Genomic DNA, 24,951 nt, shown 5'->3' with positions numbered 1-24,951 from the left:
ATTTTGACCCAGCATCCAATTAGGGCAAAGGTTCACCTTTCAGTATGACAACAGCCCAAAAAAATACAGCCAAGACGATAGTGTTTGACTCCAATGTGGGACCAGTATAATAATGGAGCATGTGTGTCTGCACCCTTCATAAGACAACAGGAATTATAGCTATACTCTGACTTTTGATGAAGCAACTTGCATTCAACACTCAACACTATTAAAGCAAGCCTACAAAGTGCTAACACTTATTCAACCCTGTTGTGCATTCCAGGAAAGGGAGCTGGCTCCGCCCCTGCTGGTAACACCCCAGGAAGCCACCATCAGGTTTGAGGATGTCTACTTCAAGTACATGGAGGGCCAGAAGGTCCTAAATGGGGTGTCTTTCGAGGTGCCTGCCGGAAAGAAGGTGGCTATTGTGGGGGGCAGTGGCTCAGGGTAGGTGTATTCAACTGACTTTTTCTTTACATGTGGAAGGCATGGAATTGGATGTTTGCGGTACAGACATACTTTGTTATTCAGAAATGAATCAATATCTAACCTTGCTGGGAAGCCATGAAAGTACTTACAGTACTTTTCTATTATTATTATTATTATATATTTAAATACCTCTTAAATTGTTGGTAACCAAAGCTTTCTGAATATAAGTATCAGTACATACCATCACAAATTGCATTCTATTGCTAGTATGGAATGTTCAAATCATTGTCTGTTTTTCATGCAAAGCAGTTATGAAATTATGAACGTAGATTGATGTGCTCAAAATTCTACACGCAATACCCCATAATTACAAAGTGAAGAAAGGTTTGTTTAATTGGGGGCCAAGCAGCGAAGCTGCAAAGCCACATGTTGTGTTTCTACCTCTTCTTTAGTATTACGCTTCTTTTCCCATTGCAGTCTATGGCAGCCCCAAGAACAGTATGGTAAAAAGTTGTGAAATTTTCCTCCTCATCTCATCATTTTCACCAAGTTTCAAGTCTCCCATTTGAGCACTCTAGCGCCACCAACGGGTCATTTTCCAAAATGAAGTATCGTTGAATTCCATGGATCAAGTCAAGTTCAATGCAATCGTGTCAATTTCTGGTTATATAGTTTTTTTTGCTGTTTTGTATTTTAAGGAAATATGTTTTTTTGCTTCTCCTACAATTATTTATTGATCTTCCCCAAAATTGGCACAGACCATCTTCAGAACAAGCCGTACATGGATCATCAAATCAAATTTGGTTTAGAATTTTGAAACCGTGGTACAGTCAATCAAAATCGGCAGCAAAGCCACCAAACAGGAAGTTGGGTCATATCTCAGCAACTCTTTGAGAAATAAACACCAAACTCACAACCCCTTTTCTGAAGATGTTTAAAATGTTTTTGGGTTAATTTGACCTGCTTGGCCTCCTCATTGCAGCTATATAATTTAAAGATTTGCACAAAGAACAAAAATATAACATGTACATAAGTAGTCACAGCAGGGCTCCAGACTAACTTTTTTTACTAGGAGCACCGGAGCCCCTGATTGAAAATTTTAGGAGCGCAAGCAGAAAATTTAGGGGCACACCTTTAAAATCGACCAGCAATGCAATTATTAATGTAACTAGAGAGGGTACAATTTCTGGGGAAATTGTGGGGTGTGCTTACGTCGGTTGCAGATGGGTCATTTTTACAACTGATATACAGTGACGCACCACACAAGCTTGAATTTAAATACATGATCTAATGTGACATTACGTACTGTATGCAAGTCTTAGCTATGCCTTAAATGTATGATGCACTTATCAATCAGTCCTCCTAGAAGGGGCGATTTTAGACCCTTTTTTATTTTTTATTTTTTTCATCTCAACACCCGTAAAAATAATAAAAGACATAATTATTATTGTTTATTATCATTTGATGCTGGTAGTCCTTAGTTTTCATTCATGCAATATTTTGCATAATACATAAATGAATTAATTGTTATCCAGTGAAATGAGGGATTTATTACTAAGGGGGTTTAGCAAGGCACTGTATTAATGTCACATTCTCATTGGGGGCTGAGCACCCCTGAAGATCTGATCCTAGAATCGCCCCTGTCCTACACCACACTTGCTGAGCAACAGCGCAAACACATGCAGGGATACAGTAGCTAACAACGCTAGTGCTAAATAAGTATTTAGCTGGTCGGCTCCATGACGCCGGGTAAGAAGGGCTCGTGAGACGGCTCACCAAAAGAACGAAGGGGAACCCACTTGTCTGGCAGATAGACATGTTCGTAGGAACCTAGCGAAAAATAGCCTAAACATTCCAAGACTATTAGCCACGGTACTAATGCTGAGGGCTCGCTGATATCGCTGTCTTACTAGAACGTGGTATCTATGCGTCGTTGCTAACGTGTGCTGACTTTGTGCACACCCAATAAATTCCAAATTTGTTGGTCGCACATGCGCGAGTACTTGTAATAAATGCTCGCACTGTCTCAAAAACTGTTCGCAAAATGAGACCATTTGGTCGCAGTCTGGAGCCTTGAGTCACAGCCTTTGCTCAATACTTTAATACAATACGTCTTGAGTATGATGCTCCAAGCTTGGCACACCTATTTGTGGGCAGTTTCTTCCATTCTTCTTTGCAGGACCTCTCAAGCTCCATCAGGTTGGATAGGGAGCATCGGTGCACAGCCATTTTCAGATCTCTCCAGAGATGTTCAATCGGGTTCCAGTTTGGGCTCTGGCTGGGCCACTCAAGGACATTCACAGAGTTGTCCTGAAGCCATTCCTTTTATCTTGGCTGTGTGCTTAGGGTCGTTGTCCTGTTGGAGGATGAAACTTCGTCCCAGTCTGAGGTCCAGAGCGCTCTGGAGTGGGTTTTCATCAAGGATGTTTCTCTACATTGCTGCATTCATCTTTCCCTAGATCCTGACTAGTCTCCCAATTCCTGCCGCTGAAAACATCCCCACAGCATGATGCTGCCACCACCATGCTTCACTGTAGGGATGGTATTGGCCAGGTGATGAATGGTGCCTGGTGTCCTCCGGACATGACGCTTGGCATTCAGTCCAATCTTTGTTTTATCAGACCAGAGAATTTTGTTTCTCATGGTTTGAGAGTTCTTCAGGTGCCTTTTGGCAAACTCCAGATGGGCTGTCATGTGCCTTTTACTAAGGATTGGCTTCTGTCTGGCCACTCTACCATGCAGGCCTGATTGGTGGAATGCTGCAGAGGTGGTTATCCTTCTGGAAGTTTCTCTTCACAGAGCAATGCTGGAGCTCTGTCAGAGTGACAATCAGGATCTTGATCACCTCCCTGATTAAGCCTCTTCTCCCCACTCATTTCGGCCTGCCGGCAAACTCTAGGAAGACTCCTGGTGGTTCCAAACTTCTTCCATTTAAGGATGATGGAGCCCACTGTGCTCATTGGGACCTTCAATGCTGCAGAGATAGTTCTGTACCCTTTCCCAGATCTGTGCATCGATACAATCCTGTCTCGGAGGTCTACAGATAATTCCTTGGACTTCCTTGACATGCACTGTCAACTGTTGGACCTTATATAGACAGGTGTGTGCCTTTCCAAGTCATGTCCAATCAACTGAATTTACCACAGGTGGACTCCAATCAAGTTGTAGAAATGTCTCAAGGATGATCAGTGGAAACAGGAGGCACCTGAGCTCAATTGTGAATGTCATGGCAAAGGCTGTGAATACTTATGTACGTTTTTTACAGATTTGCAAACATTTCGCAAACATTTTTCACGTTATCATTATGAGGTATTGTATGTAGAAAAAAAAAAACATTGGAATATGGCTGTAACATAAAAATATGTGGAAACGCTGAAGCACCGTGAATACTTTCCGGATGCACTGTATTTATAGACTTTTTTGATGAATATTCTAGAATTGTAATTCAGAATCAGAATCAGAAAGGGATTTATTTGCCATGAAAGTTTGCACAGACAAGGAATTTGCTTTGGCAGGAAGGTGCATACAATAAACATATACCTAAAATTTAAATATGTGGACTAACTATACTAAGGGTACATAAACTAGCAGTACTAAGTGGGATAAATATAAGTTGCCGTAAATTACAATATAAAAATACAAAAATACAAATATTACAAAAAATACAAATGTACAAGATACCATGTTGTGGTGCAGTGCAAAAGCAGAGTGTTTTAAGCAATAAGTCATTTGAGTCAGTGTGGTCCCTTGGCCTTGTTGAAGAGGCCAACAGCGGAAGGGAAGAAACTGTTTTTGTGGCGTGAGGTATTGGTCCTGATAGACCGCAGCCTTCTGCCGGAGGGGAGTGACTCAAACAGGGGGTGTCCAGGGTGGGAGGAGTCGGCCACAATCTTCCTCGCTCGCCTCAGGGTCCTCGAGGTGTGCAGGTCCTCGAGGGTAGGCAGATTGCAGCCAATCACCTTCTCAGCAGTACGGATGATACGCTGCAGTCTGCTCTTGTCCTTGGCAGTGGCAGCAGCGTACCAGACGGTGATGGAGGAGGTGAGGATGGACTCAATGATGGCTGAGTAGAAGTGCACCATCATTGTCTTTGGCAGGTTGAACTTCTTCAGCTGCCGAAGGAAGTACATCCTCTGTTGTGCTTTCTTGATGAGGGAGCTGATGTTCAGTTCCCACTTGAGGTCCTGGGAGAGGATAGTGCCCAGGAAGCGGAAGGACTCCACAGTGTTGACTGGGGAGTCACACAGGGTGATGGGGGTGAGTGGGGCTGTGTTCCTCCTGAAGTCCACAACCATCTCCACTGTCTTAAGAGCATTGAGCTCTAAGTTGTTCTGGCTGCACCAGGTCACCAGGTTGGCCGCTTCCCACCTATAATCAGACTCGTCTCCACCAGAGATGAGCCCAATAAGGGTGGTGTCGTCCGCAAACTTCAGGAGTTTGACGGACGGATGACTGGAGGTGCAACTGTTGGTGTACAGGGAGAAGAGCAGAGGAGAAAGGACGCAGCCCTGAGGGTGATCCGGTGCTGATGGACCGGGAGTCAGAGACTTGTGTTCCCAGCTTAACGCACTGCTTCCTGTCAGACAGGAAGTCTGTGATCCACCTGCAGGTGGAATCAGGCACGTTCAGCTGGGAGAGCTTGTCCTGAAGCAGGGCGGGGATGATGGTGTTGAAGGCAGAGCTGAAGTCCACAAACAGGATCCTGGCATAGGATGCTGGGGAGTCCAGGTGCTGTAGGGTGAAGTGGAGGGCCATGTTAACTGCATCGTCCACAGACCTGTTGGCTCTGTAGGCAAACTGCAGGGGGTCCAGTAGAGGGTCAGTGATGGATTTAAGGTGTGCCAGCACCAGGCTCGAAATACTTCATTACCACAGAGGTCAGGGCGACGGGTCTGTAGTCATTATGTCCTGTTGGCCTTGGCTTTTTGGGCACAGGGATGATGGTGGAGGACTTGAGACAGGCTGGCACATGGCATGTCTCAAGGGAGGTGTTAAAGATGTGGGTAAACACCGGAGACAGCTGGTCAGCGCAGTGCTTGAGGGTGGCTGGAGAGACAGAGTCCGGCCCAGCTGCTTTGCGGGGGTTCTGCCTCTTGAAAAGTCTGTTAACTTCACCCTCCTGAATGGAGAGAGTCGTCACTGTAGAGGTGGGGAGGTGGGAGGCCTCCTGGGTGGGAAGGGGTAGTTCAAGACTGTCCAATTGTCTTTCAATTGGACAGTCGGTTGGTTCATTCGTCAAGTTTGGCCCTTGAAAGCTTCCGGTTTCAGACGCGTGAATGATTGTTTTGATGGAAGTCAGTTAAGAAGCATAAGTGAGAAAGTTATTGTGGCAAAAAATGTTGCCGTGTTTGGCTGTTCGTTGAGATTGGGGACTAACAAGTTGTCAACAAGTTTAAATTTCCTATAAAAACGGGAAGAGTGGGTTGCTGCTGTAAAGAATAATTGTTGATCTTTCAACGTTTTTTCAATAGTAATATTGGTGGAAATACCGTTAGAATAGCGTTGATTTTGGTTGTTTTTTCAACGTTGTTTCAATAGTAATATTGGTGGAAATACCATTAGAATCGCGTTGGTTTTTCAACGTTGTTTCAATATTAAATAAGGGTGCAAAATTATGATTGGTCAACATCAGAGTCTCACGTTGTTTCAATGAAATTAGCGTTGAAAGCGGATGTTGATTCAGCGTAGTTTCAATGAAGTTTGCTATCTGGGTTAGTGCTTTAAAAAGGTGGTTTGGGTGTATAACTTGTCATGGAAGGGAATTTCCAATCATGCCTAGCATGGCAATGTGTCCTTTCTTAGGTTACTGAAATGAATTTGCGCAACAGGCAAGGGATCCACCTGAACAATAAATATACTTCAATAGAGATAACTCGGTTGTGGATCTGACACTGCATTCGTAGTCCTAAGCTATGGCTAACTCTCATATCCACCCGTTTTTTTAACCCTCGACCATACACTGGGTTCAGAAATGACAGGTGGGTGATGTAAAAACAGCAGATCATATTGAACATTTATCGTTGAGTTTATTAATTACTACAATTTCACAGCAGTTATTAAGTAACCAGCAGATAGCCTATGCTGCACACCTCCACGACCGTTAATTTAAGTGTGCAGGCGTCACAGCTGGTCTAGGTCTTTTTAAGGCGTCATGTCTTAATATGTACATTGTTTGTTGACTCCCATTAAAAAAATAGTTGTAGGCATCAGACTTTTATAGGCTCCAATAACCTCTTTACTGACTGTAAACGCACTATACCAAATACTATTTGGTAGGCTAATGTAGCTTCTATTTGAAATAGTGGTACAGTAGACATCGGGATAGATTAGCTCTAGCTCTACCTTAGGTAGGCTATCAATTTCAGATCAGCCTAAAATAAATAACGTTCTGATCCAGTGGGTCGGTTAGGCCGTTAGGGGGGACACTATTCGATGTATCGCTGCTATCTACAGCCAGTTAATTGATGGTAATATGCGCTAGTCATGTTAACTCGATGGTAAAGTTGCTAGCGATAGCCGGATGCAGTTCAGGGCCTTGCGTTCTAAACTGATCTGTTATTGTTTACGTTCCAAAAAAGGTCTATACTGCATTCGGCACGTGCCTGGTGTTCATTTTTATATATTTTTTTGTGGTTTTGTTTGCTTATAGGAAGAGTACCATTGTCAGGATGCTCTTCCGTTTCTACGAGCCGCAGAAGGGCAACATCTACATTGCGGGTCAAAACATCAGAGATGTCAGTCTGAACAGCCTGAGGAAGGCCTTAGGAGTGGTTCCCCAGGTAAGAATGGAGGAAGAAAAGTTGGTCAAGATAGAATAGGTGGGGCATATGGAGGTCCAGGTGGAACAGTAAAAATTGGGAGTGGGGGAAATCGGGGAGGGGTGAAGCAGGTGACATTGTGAGTTGGTTGATCATGGGAAATAATTTATTGATTGATTTTCTTTACAAAACGTGAAATTAATTTTTTATGACTTATATAAATGTGTTACAGATTAATTTAATTTCCAGTGGTGTTATTCAGGATAAAATTCTCAGTGCACGACTCGGCATCATTGAACAGTACAACCACAATGAGGAAGACCAGCATCGAAGTTATACAGATGTCATCCAAGCTAGTTTGACGCAGCATATTGATGTTTAATATGTATTTGATTTATGAACTAATTGTCTCACTTCTGCTTTCTCTCACCCCTCTGTCTTTCTCCACGTCAATCCCATCACTCTCTTACCTGCTTCATTCCCTCTATCCCTCCCACTCTGTAACTTTTCTCTCCCAGGATGCTGTTCTGTTCCACAACACTATCTTTTATAATCTTCAGTATGGCAATATACATGCCACCCCAGAGGAAGTGTACAAGGTGGCTCAAATGGCAGGCATCCATGACGCAGTCCTCCGGATGCCCCACGGCTATGACACGCAGGTTGGCGAGAGGGGTCTCAAACTGTCTGGTAGGCTTCCAACACATAGGGTATTCACACACCCACTCACACAGAGGAAGAACATTTGTCCATTAGAATGTAGGTCCATGAGGTGGGAATGCCAGCGAGGCCTATTCTGTACCAGCCAATAGCGAAAGAAGCGTAGAGAGTGAGAGTCAGTCAACACTTTCTCTACTTATAGTGCGGTTACCCCTGACTCTTCAGACAGGGACATTGTTCCTGAAACGTAATGATCGCTAGATGGCGCTTCTTACACGGAGCTAAAGGCAAGGTCGGAAAATGAACTTGCCTTTGTCAATCTGTCCATCATTTCCGTTTTGTCATTTGGTTATTATTTCATTACAACGTATGGTAATGAATGTAACAAGAACTGTTGAGACCAAATCCATTGATTCACTACGCGATCGTTCATTAGAAGGGAGTCTGGGATATGGCACCTTTGAAACAGCCTGAAAGATGCATTCATGGTTTACCAGCCCCCCCCCCCAAAGAAATCCGGTGCACAATGCAATACCCGAGATTAGCCTATTAATTACCGTATTTTTCGGAAATAAAGCCGTGGTTTATACCCCGATTTTACATTTTTCTTGAGGTGGTGAGGCTTATATTTCGATGCGGCTTATAGCACGTTTTTAAACAGTAGAAACACTTTTTTCGTGAATGCTGTGGAACAGGTTAACCGTTTGAACATTCCAACTGAATATTTTCCGACGGACAAAAACATGCCACAAGCGCTTTAGGATGGCTTCAAAATGTATTAATGAGAAGGCTAACAAGTAATACTAGCATGGTAGTAGCATTGCTAAGAGTATTGTGCTAGCTAACTTAGCCCGGAAGCTAACTAAAGCTAGCTAGCTACCATTTAGGAAAAATAGCTTGCCTTTTGGGGACCGTCGGAAATATTTAGAACTCATGCGTCTATCGGTAAATATTAGTTCATTCCCGGGCAATAGAAAACATATATTACACACTTGTTTACTTTCTTTTTTCGAAGTGTGTTACACAACGGCATTCTGTAAAATCACCTATACTCGTGCATTGCTTGGTATCATTGTTCCCGTATCAAGTGCGGCATATATTCCATTGCGGTTTATACTCAGATTTACAAACACAAAGCTACCATTCTGGTGGGGTGCGGTTTATAGAAAATGTGGCTTATTTTCCAAAAAATAGGGTGTATTTAGTCCGTAGATGTAAAGGGAACAAAATCTGTCCGGCTAGTTGTAGTAGATAGGCCGCCTACTTGATTTATCAAATGCAACTTCAATTTGATATGCGCTAATGCCCTGGCGTAACTTGCTATCCACACTTGAAACTGGAGTCCCAATGTTACAGTAGCTTAATAGTCGACATAAAACCAAAATACACATTCTCACATTCTCAACCAGTATGTTATCATTCACTGCCTATTATAAGCTACACTGCTGTCTTTGTTTTGTTATTTGTTTTTAAATGCACGGCCCGCCACTGCGGTTTAGCATGCACCGCTAATAGCCTACTACAAATCCTAGAATGCTCTGCTAGTGCCTTGGTGCGTCAAGACCCTCAAACATCCTCCTATGTTTTCATTCATTCGCAACATCATGCTACCAACCCCTCCCAAAAAATTGCCAAATGGAAGGTGGAAAACAGGAGCTTTCTAGACGGGTGGGAGACAGAATATCTGTTCACGACCGTAAAGGACAGACCTGTTTGGTCAACAGCTTTTTTATTTATAAATATGAAATCTGGCCCACGACTTTGTCCCAGTTTTTAATTTTGAAAACAAATTATAGGTAGTCTACCTTTTATATAATGATAATATTGATAGCTAGTTAGCCAATTGTCTCCCCCCCCCCCCCCCCGATTTGATTAAATCGTCAAAGTCGACAAGTGTGAAAGAAAGAGCAAGTTCAGATAAGACAGAAGACTATCTCAGGGCAATTCATTGAAAATTAAGATGATTCCATTTGAACCGCTCCCACTCATCTCCTGAAAATTGCAAGTTGACCATGCATATTTCTACATGCACTATTTGTATGTTTATTTATTTTATCAGGCATGTCATTATTATGAACAAATTCGTATTTACAGTAACAGCCTGGCAAAAATCACTTGAGGGGGAATAGGGTTGCAAGGTAAAAACAATGATTATTATAACAGGAATAAGACACCAAGACATTAAAGAATACATGGACATAGAGAGACAATCACACCGAGTATGGTCACGTCGGAGCCGTAACGCACCACTGACGCGTATGGTGTAAATAGCGGTGTAAAACTGTCAATCCACTGGCAGCGACTACATTTTTGGACAGATCCGCCTATTTGCTCCTTGCTAGCAGCTGGATATACTTCCTTGCATATACTTCATTGTTGTGCTAGTTAATTTAGTTTTTACTGGCAACATGTGACATGCTCTGGTGAAAAGGGGCTGTTGTCAGCTTTCCGTATTGTCCACTAGAAGCCGGTAAAAAAAAAAAAGAAAAGAAGATTGCATATTACAAAAGTTAAAGTGTTGAAGAAGTCACACAATATAATAAACACCATGTTTAGGATCACTAAATACTCATAATTTGTTTTTGTTTACCTAAGCTTCCTGTTGTGTTGTGGTGTGGGCGCGTCATGCGTGATGTGATTTGCATCACGGTGCAGCTGGTTTTCCCTAGGTTACTTATAGCGCAGATGGGGAGTTAATGGTCCCCTAATGATCTCTAGATGACACTTCTTGCATGCAGCCAAGGCAATGTCGGAAACTGAATTTAATTTCCGTGTTGATAGTCGGTGACTATTTCATTACAACGATTGTTGTGTAGCCCTTCAATCATTCAGCAACATGTAATGTATTATAAAGATCTCACACACGTTGAGTCAGACTGCAGATGTTCTAGACATTATCAACATTCTATTGTCGGCTGACAATGATCATGTGGTTGTCCCGAGTCAAACGTATAAACAAAAATTTACTGTTCTGATAGATTCAGTTATTGTCAGGGCACGGCCCAAGTAGGCCTATTGCAAATATGAGAGGCAAGTGTAACTTGTTTGGAAATTTTCAAGTTTCTTCTCAAATGTCACTTTTTTTTTGTTACTGTAGCATTGGGACTCTGGGTCCCAGTCTGGATCTCGGGTTACACATAAACAGTCGTGCATTATTTATGCAAACCAAATTTTCATTTGATAAATCAAGTTGGTGGCCTATCTACTACAACTAAAAGGACAGATAGCCTAATTTACATGAAAATTGTCATAACAAGCAAACTCGACCCTTATTTCCCATCTCCATTCTGTAGGCCATCTTTCTAGCGCAATTTCCGTTTATGTCGATCAGCCTATAATAGCTGTAATGTTGCTTAAGTAGGCTGTGTTTATCTGTACAAAGTGCGAAGTCCCCCCTCCTAATCACCAAGTAGTGAATCTGCATATTTGGTCTCGAGTCAAGTATCCTTAAATAAAATGTTTTGCAAGTAGTTGTGTCAACTTTCAATCTGAATCAGAATGGGTTTTATTTGCCATGAAAGTTTGCACAGACAAGGAATTTGCTTTGGCAGGAAGGTGCAAACATTAAACATATAGGAATCAAACATTTAAATATGAGGACTAACTATACTAAGGGTACATAACTAGCCAGGGCCGGGGTGGGTAATCGGGAGAATTGGGAGAGTTCCCGATGGGCCGCTTCACTTTTGGGCCGGTCGAGGAACTTTGTTGTTGTTGACATTTGTCACATTATCTTCTCTTAAAGTAGGCTACACACGTTCCGCATTCTGACACCTCAGCCTCTGCATGGGTTGTACCATGTGAGGGAGTTCTCCCCTCCCAAATAGAGTTGGTTGGGTCCATAGCCCGACTTTTCCAAAACCAAAATCAGATTGGCTACCGATAGCTGGGACGGGCGACGCTACCATAACGATACGCGTCAGGGAGGATGGATGGGAGCAGGGCCGGAGTGATGGGATCACTAGACAAGGTTTTACCAATTGAAAAACATGTTTATTTTACATAAAGCTCAAACTATTTTGCTCTCAAATAATGGCCCAAATATTTTGCGCTCGGATCAAGTGTAGAAGTCCATATCTTGCATCACATCAAACCCATACGTCTTAAATTGGGGCTCCGAATGTTTACAACGTCTGGCTCCGTGCCTGATTAACACTCGGATCGTTAAGCAGTCTCAAAAATTTTATCAATATAAAAAATAATACGATCCCTTTCTGTAATCATGATACCCCCCAGAAAGGGCCGGTCTTGGGCCTGAAACTCCCGGGCTGAAAAGTGCCCCCACTCCGGCCCAGTAACTAGCAATACTAAGTGGAATTAGATTAAAATAAACTATACAATAAGAAATAAAATATAAGTTGCAGTAATTTACAATACAAAAAATACAAATATTACAAAAAATACAAATGGTACAAGATTGTATTGTGCAGTGCAAAAAGCAGTGTGTTTTAAGGGCATTGAGTCATGAAGTCAGTGTGAATCCTTGGCCTTGTGGAAGAGGCCAACAGCTGAAGGGAAGAAACTGTTTTTGTGGCGTGTGGTATTGGTCCTGATGGAACGCAGCCTTCTGCCGGAGGGGAGTGACTGAAACAGGGAGTGACCAGGGTCGGAGGAGTCGGCCACAATCTTCCTTGCTCGCCTCAGGGTCCTCGAGGTGTGCAGGTCCTCGAGGGCAGGCAGATTGCAGCCAATCACCTTCTCAGCAGTGCGGATGATACGCCGCAGCCTGCTCTTGTCCTTGGCAGTGGCAGCAGCGTACTAGATGGTGATGGAGGAGGTGAGGATGGACTCAATGATGGCTGTGTTGAAGTGCACCATCATTGTCTTTGGCAGGTTGAATTTCTTCAGCTGCCGTAAGAAGTACATCCTCTGTTGTGCTTTCTTGGTGAGGGAGCTGATGTTCAGTTCCAACTTGAGGTCCTGGGAGAGGATGGTGCCCAGGAATCGGAAGGACTCCACAGTGTTGACAGTGTTGACTGTTCAAACATGGCTTCTGCTTACATTTTTGTCATAAGTTTGTTTTAGCCTACATCCACGGACTAAATAGAATGAATAGGCTAATCTCAGGCATTGCATTGTGCACAGCATGAATTTTTCTTTGTTTGACCTGGTAAACCCGTGAATAGCCTACATCTTTCAGGCTGTTTGGAAGTTGCGATTTCCCATCCCCCTTCTAATGATTGATCGCGTAGTGAATCAATGGATTCCCTCCAACGTACAGTTAGGTCCATAAGTATTTGGACATTGACACAATTTTCATCATATTGGCTCTGTATACCACCACAATGGATTTGAAATGAAACAATCAAGATGTGCTTTAAGTGCAGACTTTCAGCTTTAATTTCAGGGTATTTACATCCAAATCAGGTGAACGGTGTAGGAATTACAACACATGTTATATGTGCCCCCCCCCCCCTTTTTAAGGGACCAAAAATAATTGGACAAACTAACATAATCATAAATCTAATTGTCACTTTTAATACTTGGTTGCAAATCCTTTGCAGTCAATGACAGCCTGAAGTCTGGAACCCATAGACATCACCAGACGCTGGGTTTCGTCCCTGGTGATGCTCTGCCAGGCCTCTACTGCAACTGTCTTCAGTTCCTGCTTGTTCTTGGGGCATTTTCCCTTCAGTTTTGTCTTTAGCAAGTGAAATGCATGCTCAATTGGATTTAGATCAGGTGATTGACTTGGCCATTGCAGAACATTCCACTTCTTTGCCTTAAAAAACTCTTTGGTTGCTTTCGCAGTATGCTTCGGGTCATTGTCCATTTGCACTGTGAAGCGCCGTCCTATGAGTTCTGAAGCATTTGGCTGAATCTGAGCAGATAATATTGCCCGAAACACTTCAGAATTCATCCTACTGCTTTTGTCAGCAGTCACATCATCGATAAATACAAGGGAGCCAGTTCCATTGGCAGCCATACATGCCCACGCCATAACGCTACCTCCACCATGCTTCACTGATGAGGTGGTATGCTTTGGATCGTGAGCAGTTCCTTCCCTTCTCCATACTCTTCTCTTCCCATAATTCTGGTACAAGTTGATCTTGGTCTCATCTGTCCATAGGATGTTGTTCCAGAACTGTACAGGCTCTTTTAGATGTTTGTTGGCAAACTCTAATCTGGTCTTCCTGTTTTTGAGACTCACCAATGGTTTACATCTTCTCTTAATTGTTGACTTTGACACAGATACGCCTACCTCCTGGAGAGTGTTCTTGATCTGGCCAACTGTTGTGAAGGGGTATTTCTTCACCAGGGAAATAATTCTTCTGTCATCCACCACAGTTGTTTTCCGTGGTCTTCCGGGTCTTTTGGTGTTGCTGAGCTCACCAGTGCGTTCTTTCTTTTTAAGAATGTACCAAACAGTTTATTTGGCCACACCTAATGTTTCTGCTATCTCTCTGATAGGCTGAAAAATCAAAACAAACCTAACGATGGCTTGCTTCACTGATGGTGACAGCTCTTTGGACTTCATATTGAGAGTTGACAGCAACAGATTCCAAACACAAATACCATACTTGAAATGAACTCTAGACCTTTTATCTGCTCCTTGTCAATGAAATAACGAACTCCCTTTATGAGGGAATAACATATACCTGGCCATGGAACAGCTGAGCAGCCAATTGTCCAATTACTTTTGGTCCCTTAAAAAAGGGGGGGCCACATATAAAATTCCTACATTGTAATTCCTACACCGTTCACCTGATTTGGATGTAAATACCCTGAAATTAAAGCTGAAAGTCTGCACTTAAAGCACATCTTGATTGTTAGATTTCAAATCCATTGTGGTGGTATACAGAGCCAAAATGATGAAAATTGTGTCAATGTCAAAATACTTATGGACCTAACTGTATAGTCTACTCAAGTCTTCCGTCAACATTCCAAGCATTCCAATGCCTACACAGCTCTTTCACCACCTTAAGAATAGTCCTACATTTCCTTTCGCTTTCTATGTTATTTATATACTCATTTATTGAAACTCACTTGATTTACACCTCTTGATATTTCAGAAATGCATTCATTTGTTATGTGTATCCGCTTTACAAAACACAGGCTAATTCACATGTCACATTTGTCTACCCAATGGGTTTGAATGTACATTTTGAATATGTAGAATACAAGTCTAATCCAATTTGGATACACTTTATTTACAAAATATGGAAAATAATAAATACAATCCTGAATGTAGCTGTGAATGCTGACAAGTGACAGAGACTAATAAATTATTATCGCATGGAAATATAGCTGAAGTGTATTTTCTAAAAATAAGTCAACTTTTTACTAATATGTTGTGAATTTTGTTAATTAACACAATACCTTTATATGTTGTCTCTCCTGAGCAGAAAATGGGGGTCTGTCACATTGGTACGGTGGGCAGAAGCCTGTCCTGTAAGGGCCAGTATTGAACATGTGCATTAGAAATACAGTTGACTAACAAGGCTACAGTGTTTTACAGGTGAAATAGTTTTATGTTGAAAAAGCATTGATGTTGCATCAATAATATTAAGGTTATGCGGCTCATTTAAATGTCTTCTGTCGTGTATGTGTGTTTCAGGTGGAGAAAAGCAGCGTGTGGCCATCGCCCGGGCGATACTGAAAAATCCCCCTATCTTACTGTATGATGAGGCCACATCCTCTCTGGATTCGATCACTGAGGAGGTGCTACACAGTCATACGAACACTCCCTCACATCCAAACACACATCTCTGAGTAAAATAATTTGAATGCTAGAGGGTACAATTTCTGGGGAAATTGTGAGGTGTGCATGCGTCGGTTGCCGATTGGTCAGGTTTGTTACAGAAATTTTACAACTGATATTTCTGTATATTTTAAATAGGTATGCATACTTAATATTTATAAAGATGGCATAGATAAAAAAAAATCTAAGTAAGTCAGTATCTGCTGTGGCTCCCAACCACATTAAGTACTGCAGTGCATCTCCTCATGAACTGCTCCTTATTTACTAGTTCTTGCTGTGAGATGTTACCCCACTCCTCCACCAAGTTCTCAGACATTTCTGGGAGGAATGTCCCTATCCCTCAGCCTCTTACCCAACAGGTCCCAGACATGCTCAATGGGATTGAGCACTGAGTACCATGGCAGAGCACTGAGAAAACCCATCTTGTAGGAAATCACGCACAGAATAACCAGTATGGCTGGTGGCATTGTCCTGCTAGGCGGTCAGATTACTGGTCTTGATGTAGCGCTTCCTTCAATGATAAACGCAAGTCCGACCATCATCCCTGGTTAGACCACTTTTTGTCAGTCCTGTCCAGTGTTGGGGGAAGTTACTCAAAAAAGTTATATATTACAGGGTTTCCGCGGGGTCTTAAAAAGTCTTAAATTCTGAACTTTAAAAAAGTCTTAAAAACGACTAGACTTCCATTCGAGGTCTTAAATTTAATCTAGTTAAGTCTAAAAAAAGTTTTACCCTCGTTCATTTCCATAAACGCTGGCCGCAGCGTTTTTATAAAGTAGCAAAAAAATTGGCGAAATACGTCTGCGTCTCCTCACAGTTTGTTAAAGTTCAGCTACGTGTGGAAAATGGGAAAGTGTACTTTCAACGAGACATGGCTAGATCACAGCGATTTCCGCTGTTGGTTACAAGCGGTACCCAGCTCCAGGTACGAGGCTTGCTGCAAACTTTGCCAAAAAAATATTCAATTGGGTGTGAACTGTGAAGGCGCTGGAGTCACACACTCACTCACACACTTTCTCTCTCTATTTGAGGGCAAGTTTGTTTTACCCTATTTTTATTTGGGTGGTAAGGTTTTGGGGATTTGGCACGTTGTTGGGTGTGGAACGTTACTAATGTGATTAACCTATGTGTAAAATTAATGCTTTTTCAATGACTGAATTAATTTAAATAAAATGATTTATTCCGAATGTCTTTGATTTGATTTGAATTTTAGTAATGCTTCGTGTAGGTCTTACATTTCGATCTTTATGGTCTTAAAAAGGTCTTAAATTTGACTTACTGAAACCTGCAGAAACCCTGTATTAGTTATGACTTATTAATGTTCAGTAAAAGTAGTGTGATTAACTTACATTATTACTTTCTGTACAAAGTAATATTGTTACTTATTATATTGCTTTTAGGCCTACTCAGTGTGCAAATTACAAAGGGGTTGGACCCCCTTAATTAAGACTAAACACAACAGGTTGGGGGGGTAGATACATTTATATATCGTGCTTAGCTGTAATCGTAAATATTACTTTACGCCCTGGAGAAGAAATTGACCCCCCCTGATTGTCATTGTATAATTCGCACTCTGCTTTTACTACTGATAACAACATAAATGTATTTGTAAAATGTGTCATGTCAATATGGTGTTTAATGGGGAAAACCGGGCGAGACTGTTAATTGATTGTGACGCACGTCATATGGTATCGTCCAGGTGGATAAATATGTGCCGCATAGCTCAGTTGAGAGAGGTTGCTGGCGTGAGCAAGACCTATGGGAGTAATTGAGATTAAAATGAAAGACTATTTCTGTCAGAAATATTTATTAAGCCTTGCACAGTCAGTCGGTGAAGAAGTTAAGAAAGCTTTATTGCTTGCGGCTGCAAGGAGACAAAACATCACACACTATGGTGCTACAAAGTTTGTCCGCTAGCATGTTGTGCTAGCTAACTATTTAAACATCATCGTTCTCAACAGTCATTGGTTCATACAAAGACATGCAAAAGTCCAATGGCTCTTCTTTCATTGCATGGACCTTGCGCGCGTGAGTGCGCGCTCTCTGACCCCTCTAAGCTTGACCATATGATTAACATATTTTATGGCCTCTCCAGTAAGATAGTGGTCAGCCGAACACTATCTTACTGAAGGTAAACAGGTCCCCTTGTTTACGTAAGCCTAGTGTTACATTTACATTTACATTTAGTCATTTAGCAGACGCTCTTATCCAGAGCGACTTACAGTAAGTACAGGGACATTCCCCCGAGGCAAGTAGGGTGAAGTGCCTTGCCCAAGGACACAACGTCATTTGGCACGGCCGGGAATCGAACCAGCGACCTTCTGATTACTAGCCCGATTCTTTAACCGCTCAGCCACCTGACTCCCTGTTACCCAGAGTTCAGATTTGGGTTTAGGCCTCTGCACACAAAGAATGCTGAACACAGTTTCATTCTTCAAAGACACTTGTCAAGGGAGCAGTCGCACTCACGGAGAAGTGCTTTGAAGTTTCAATCATTTGGATAGTTTTTGATGATATTACTCAGAATCAAGTACTTCTGATAGGGACAAAGTGGATCGACTACAACCACAAAAAGGTACAACCTGAGGGACTGAAGCCCAAGGAGAACAGAAGTATTTTTGGCCGCTCTCCCACACTGACCACAGGCAAGCAAGCTAAAGCTTGTTGCCTGTAGAACTGTGGCTTGCGACGACTGCAAAAAAAATACTCAGAGGATAGCCAAACTGGATCTAAGAGTCAGAACCCTCTTAGATGTCAGAGAGACCGAAGACTTTAGATTCCATGCTACCTTCCATGCTACCTAGCTCGGAGGCTAAGCTACCGGCTAATGAGCCACCCTTGGAACCGGCTTTCTCTCCACTGGCCGGTGGACCAGATGAGTCATGGCCTGCTCTCGGCACTAAACCAAAGAGGCCTAGCGCCGCTTCTACCTTCATCGGAGATGGGACTGGCACCAAGGATAAAAAGCAAAAAAGGGGAGGCAGAAACTCTTCCCGCATCACCTCTCCTCCTGTCCCACTCAGAAAATGGATTCAAACCACTGGGAACTCTCTCTCCCTTGTGTGTGGAATTCAGGGCGAAGAGGCACAGGAGTGCTAGCTAACAAACATGAAGGGCCCAGATCGCCGACACTCCATGATGGTAGCTTCTACACAAATGCTAATCCAACACAGACACATCATTGTCTGTCCCCCATTTCACTCCAAGCTCCTCTCGGACCACTCGGGGCGCTATTCGACCCCCTATCAAGCCTAATCAGACAACAATACCACAGGATTATCAAGAACTAAGGTATGCTAAGACTACCCACAGCCCATTAGCACTTAGAGGAGCTAATGCTGCTAGCACTATAGAATCTACTGCCAGCACTGACACAGTGGCTAACCTTGGTATAGCACAAGGTGCTATCATTGCTAACCTAAGAACTGGCTCCGTAGCTACTGATAAGGCAAACATTGGAAATGCAAACAAAACACCACAGATGGCCACTATCTTGATCGGAGATGCCATGACAGCACATGTTAAACTGGCAAAGACATAAAATATTTGTCTTAGCAACACATCTGTCGAGGAACTGTCGTCAGAGGTACAAACAATCCTCAACAATAAACCAAACAACCCCAAGATTATCATCCGCACTGGCTCGATTGATATCCTACACAAAAAACCGGCACTGTGATACTTAAAAAACATTTCACCCAGCTACTGAACACACAACAGATATCAAGATGTATTCATCATTGGCCCGATTGCATGCTTTCGCAGAGGAAAAGAAGCCTTCAGTCGACTCCTATCTTTCAACACATGGTTGGCATCTGTCTGTTTGGAACACAAACGGAGATTTATCGATAATTTCAATGTGTTCTGGAACTGTGCAGTCCTTTTTCAAGCTGACAGACTCCACCCAAACCGTAGAGGGTCTCGACTACTAACAGCAAACATACGGTGGCCCTGCAGTGCAAATCACACCAACTAACATTTGTTTGGCTATCGAAGCATGTAGCAAATAGTAGGCTACTTATGCAAAAGTATGTATTGCGTGTTAAATGTAAAAATCGATAGCCAAACAATTATCCTGGTCCACGTAACTGTCATTGTGGCATTTCATTCTTCTGTTGTGGACTATTATTTTTTTTCTTCTGAAAAGTCCTGCTTCCTTCAACTGTGTTTTTAGCGTGCGCATAGGCTACTTATTTTAATGTTGTGAAACGTTAACAGCATATCTAAGATTATTTCATAGGATTGTCCCTGATTAAAATAAAGAGTAGTGTAAGTCATGACTCTGAATTGTTAACACAAATGTTTCTTCTTTTCTTACAACCAAAACAATCAACTTCATGGTAATGACAGAGTTACATGGACATGTTTCGCTATAAATTTTGACGTTTAACATGCAATTTATACTTTTGCATAAGTAGCCTCCCAGAGGAAAATGTTATTGCTCAAAGCTTGCTCTTCTACAGCTCATGAGACAAAACTCATGAGACTCTCAGTTCAGCCTCGTTTTAATTTCAATTTTGTCTGAACCATTTCTCAAGTGTTGCTCCTAAAATTCACTAGGAGCAATAGGTGAGACAGAGCAACATTAGCAGGAGTCATATTTGAGACTTGATGGAGATAACTTGCTCAGTCTCATTAATGGCTCATTTTGTTCTCATTAGGAAAGAAAATGAGCAGTACCAGAGCTAATATTGAGCAATATATGAGTCATATATCCATTTCTCATATGTTGCTCCTAAAATTCACTAGGAGCAATAGGTGAGACAGAGCAACATTAGCAAGAGTCATAGTTGTGACTTGATGGAGATAACTTGCTCAGTCTCATTAATGGCTCACTTTGTTCTCATTAGGAAAGAAAATGAGCAGTACCAGAGCTAATATTGAGCAATATATGAGTCATATATATTTATATATTAATGAAAAAAATCAAGGAAACTTTCAACAAATGCATGCAAATGGACCCTTTATTTAATGTTAAACAAAAATGATCACTTTGACCGAAAGGGCCATATCTGTAGGGATCCTTATATAGATATATACAGTATATCTGAGCAAAAACAAAACTTTTAGTGGACGCTGAACATTAGCAGAAGAAAAATCTGAACTTAACATATAAAGAATGTATATCTATTAGGGGTGGAACGGTACACTGAAGTCACGGTTCGGTTCATACCGCGGTTCAGACATCACGGTTCGGTACGAGTTCGGTAAAACGGAGGGAAAAGCAAAACAAACCAGGTTCCTCTATGAGTGAATACGGGCGCATTGAAGATGACATGTCAATTCCGATTGCGTCACTGATTTTTTTGGCCCTATTTGTATGTGTATCTAATGGCTGGTTAAGCACTGTAGGGAGAAGTAGGACTGTTTTTTTTGTCTCGTTCCAGTGATTGGCACACCTGGGTGATGGCGTCGGATATTTGTTGTCATTTAGCACACGCCAGATGTGTTATATGCGTTAGCATGTTAGATGTATTTCCACTCACATACCCCACAGTCGGTGATGTCAGTCTGTGATATCGGCAGACACCGCTGCTGTAATTTTTACTTGAATTTTGCAGGGATTACACTTACAATGTAACTGGTGTAATGACATTAGCTGCGCAAATGTCCAATAATATCTCAATTTTAATTGGTCCATGTTGGATACGTAACGTAGGTGATTACTGGCATAACATATTTACGTGCAAAGGCACAGCAGAGTTGTGCTTTTCAACGTACATGTTGAAGAATACAGGATGGAAGTGCGCAAGTGAGTTTTTCGCTTGTCATCCGCAGTGAACGGACAGTAAAAGCACTGCTTATTCTACAATTTTTTTTGTATTTGATTATGCGTAACTGCTACATTTGTCATCGTAACATCTAAACAATTGGAATAACACACATATTATATATATATAAATCACAAGTAGGCAGTGCCTACCTTGCCTACCCAGACTGCACGTCACTGCCCACAACTGCTGAACAACGCCGACACAGTGCTCGTCTTATCCACCACTCTCTCGCCTGTACTACTGTAACTGAATTGGAAACCAAAGTTTTACCAAACTTTAACTTAAAGAGGCCGGCGGGTCCTCTATCTCTCGTGGGTCGCCACCACTCGCCATACTCGTCCTTAGTGCTGCTAGCTATCTCTGACTCACGGCGGCGCCAATCAGAGCTTCAGAGCTACATATTAGATGTCCCTAAAGAACACGAGTATCAAACAGTAGTTCCGTATTACATTAATTAATTAAGTTTAAATTAAGTTTTATTCATTTTTATACCGTGTATTCTCCGTGTAATTTCATGCACCGAACCATGACACCCATACCGTACGGTTTAATACGAATACATGTACCGTTCCACTCCTAATATCTGTATTTTCGACCCTCAGACGGCATTTGTTGATGAAGGCTTTTTTGACCCTGGCCTTCTCCACAGGTGTCCATCCGCCGAGAGTTCCACAGCGCATGATGTAGGCTGCAAGAATAAAAGAAAGCACAAATTTAAGATAAATTCCCCTCGCGTACTGTAACCATGGTGTGGAAAATCCTGACTTAATTGTTACCAGGTAAATAGTCAATGTCCAGTTTTTGCCCTGATCACACACAAAACACCCCCCTCCTTTTAGGGCTCAACAACTAATCGCATTTGCAATAATATTGCGATATGTTAAAACAACGGCTGCGATTTGGTCATGTGACTCATGTGACTCAAAGACGCAAAGCAGTCTGCACTCCGCAGAGAAGGCATCAACTTGGCATGCTAACGCTACGCTGTACCTTGACCTGTTGTACAATGGCCTCAGTCCCAAAAAGGAAGCTGTGTGGGACTTTTTTTGGTTTAAACACCCCCAGACAAAACCGGATGGAGTGCTACAGAGGTGTTCTGTCAGAGTCTCTCATGCATGCACAGGAACACTGAAGCTATGTAAAAGTGTCTCTTTTTAGTACAGGTTTACTGTGCAACACTAGTTCACTCCAATGTTAAAACTTTGCTATAAAAATACCACTCCAAGAACCAAAATAGTCAAAATAACAGACAGAATACACCATCGTAATTATGAACTCATGATTACCGGGATCAGATGTTTTTCACCACCGTAGGTTTTGTGTTTTTGAAATACATGCAAGTGAATGTCTGAGACAGAAAGAACCTCCATCAACGGTCTTGACATAAACAGTCCATACAACAATAATGGCAATTGCAACTTCATGTAATACTCACCACAAAAACTTGAGCCCACGGTTACAGAGCTGACTCCAGGTGACAATGTAGTGAGAAAATGTAAATCTGCTGCAACAGAAAAACACTTGTATCATGCATGCAATTAATACATTGTGTAGCCTAAGTTCTAGAACAGGGTTTCTCATAAATATATTTAGTGGAATGACGTTAGTCTCCAACCACTCTGAGGCGGTAACATCACACACAAACGTAAATGTAATAACAACAGAAAACGTTTGGTAATAATAATGTACCTTCATTTGTAGCATTTTGTTATGTCGGTTTAAAACGTGGTTGCTAACTTTGACTATAGCACTGCAATTCCCCCCTCAACTGGGGTGCATGAGTGTTCGACCATCTAATTGATTTTACAGTAGATCGAATTCTTATCATCATATCCGGCATCGCCTAGCAATAATTTCAAGCTTGCCGCTAAAATTGCTAATGTTGCTGATTTGAGGTTGTTTTTATACAACTAAATAAGCACATGAAAGCTGAAAATTTGGATTTAGACTGTGTTTGGTATGTATTTGTAGGAAAGTCACATCGCGTGGTCGGAGACTTATATGGGCTCCACATGGTCGGAGACTCATGCCATGCACATAAGCTCAGGTGGCCCGCCAGTTTCATGTGGGCACCCCCACATAGCTAAGTTAAGGGGGCTAACACACAAAAGTATTACACAAGTTCAGACAAACCTACTCGGTTCCCAGGTTTGACACAATATAGTGTCACTAGCATGTAAACTATAGCAAGCTAGTCTCATGGTGTGTCGGCTATCTAAGATGGTGGACGAAGGTTCGTAGCTAGTTGCCTTGCATGTGATAGCCAAAGGTAATCCTAATGCTAACATTAACTTATTTCTTTAGAAAATTGTGAAAGTCAAACCCCAAATCACCAGGTAGCTATTGTTAGCCATGCATACTTACATAGTTGAGATGAGTGATGGCTGGAAACACATGGATAGATAAACGACAAATTTCTTCCACTGAGTTGAGCCATGGAGTGAGTGATGACTGAACCGTTGAGTGAGTGATTTGCGCGCAATTCGCGATTGCACGGCTATCGCGAGACAATTTGAAAGCTGATAGGTTACTTGATTGATTCACTTTATCACAAAATGACCTAAATAATTTCATGTAGGCCTACACTTTCTGCATTCTACACAATGCGATCACATTTTGCTAAAGAACATGAAACAATTGTGTAAAATACACAAAAGATTTACATTTACATTTAGTCATTTAGCAGACGCTCTTATCCAGAGCGACTTACAGTAAGTACAGGGACATTCCCCCGAGGCAAGTAGGGTGAAGTGCCTTGCCCAAGGAAACAACGTCAGTTGGCATGACCGGGAATCGAACTGGCAACCTTCGGATTACTAGCCCGATTCCCTCACCGCTCAGCCACCTGACTCCCCAAAAGATGCTTAGTTTAATCCAATCCAGGCCAGTTTAATTGTTTTCAGTGTATATTTAACCAGCATTTTTTGTGCTGGCGTAAAATTGCTATTACACACATGTTCTTGTTGAGCATATCATTGTGATGTATTGTGAAAAAACAAAAGGGTAAAAACAGTTCTAACCGCATGCATCTGTAGTAGGCTAAACACAGTGATTTACCATTTTGGGTTTTTGTGTAGGCCTACTTTACCGTTGTTTTCACGGTAAAACAGTTGTAGTTTTTACAAAGCAATAATGCAAAAGTTAGCAAACTTTCTTGTATTTACATTAACAGTACTTATTTCATGTTTTATAATTAACAGTTTTTTACTGTTGCTACTTTACTACCTTTCACTGTTAAAATTACGGATTTTCTTTACAGTGTGGTTATCCTCTCTACTGTTTTCCATTTCTATTTGTCCTATTCAAGTGCAAGTAATATTGATAGATTTTGAAATATCCAGTGAAAACATATTGTTACATTTTATTTTGTCTGCATTATGTTAACCCCAATTTTCGCCATGTAAATATCAAAACATCTGTTTAAAATGTCATGGGAATTTGTTTTTCGTCACGGACAAGCATATAAACGACATTACAATGGGCAAGTTTAGTTAATTTTTAAAGAAAACAATAAATCTGGATGAGAATTCAGAGAGTGCTTGTGGAGAGCTCTTTGGTTGTTGTGTCTGAGCTCAGCATGAGATGCATGAATGTGACTAGGATGTGAATAGATTGAGATTATAAAGAGAGCTCTCTGATATCTCTGCCT

The 24,951-nt window shown here is 41.8% G+C and overlaps 1 protein-coding gene across 1 annotated transcript in view; it reads left to right on the top strand.

The window, feature by feature from the left end:
- Positions 1–24,951, top strand: part of abcb7 (ATP-binding cassette, sub-family B (MDR/TAP), member 7) — an 80,155-nt gene that overhangs the window by 43,168 nt on the left and 12,036 nt on the right. The window contains exons 11-14 of the mRNA XM_067247763.1: positions 263–426; positions 7,058–7,187; positions 7,685–7,856; positions 15,385–15,488. Coding sequence (XP_067103864.1) covers positions 263–426; positions 7,058–7,187; positions 7,685–7,856; positions 15,385–15,488 — 570 coding nt within the window. The remainder of the gene's footprint in view (positions 1–262; positions 427–7,057; positions 7,188–7,684; positions 7,857–15,384; positions 15,489–24,951) is intronic.

Source organism: Osmerus mordax, chromosome 12, assembly GCF_038355195.1.
Source record: "Osmerus mordax isolate fOsmMor3 chromosome 12, fOsmMor3.pri, whole genome shotgun sequence".
Lineage (NCBI taxonomy): Eukaryota > Metazoa > Chordata > Actinopteri > Osmeriformes > Osmeridae > Osmerus > Osmerus mordax.
The sequence above is the reverse complement of the archived record's forward strand: the minus strand, read 5'-3'. Positions and strand labels throughout refer to the sequence as shown.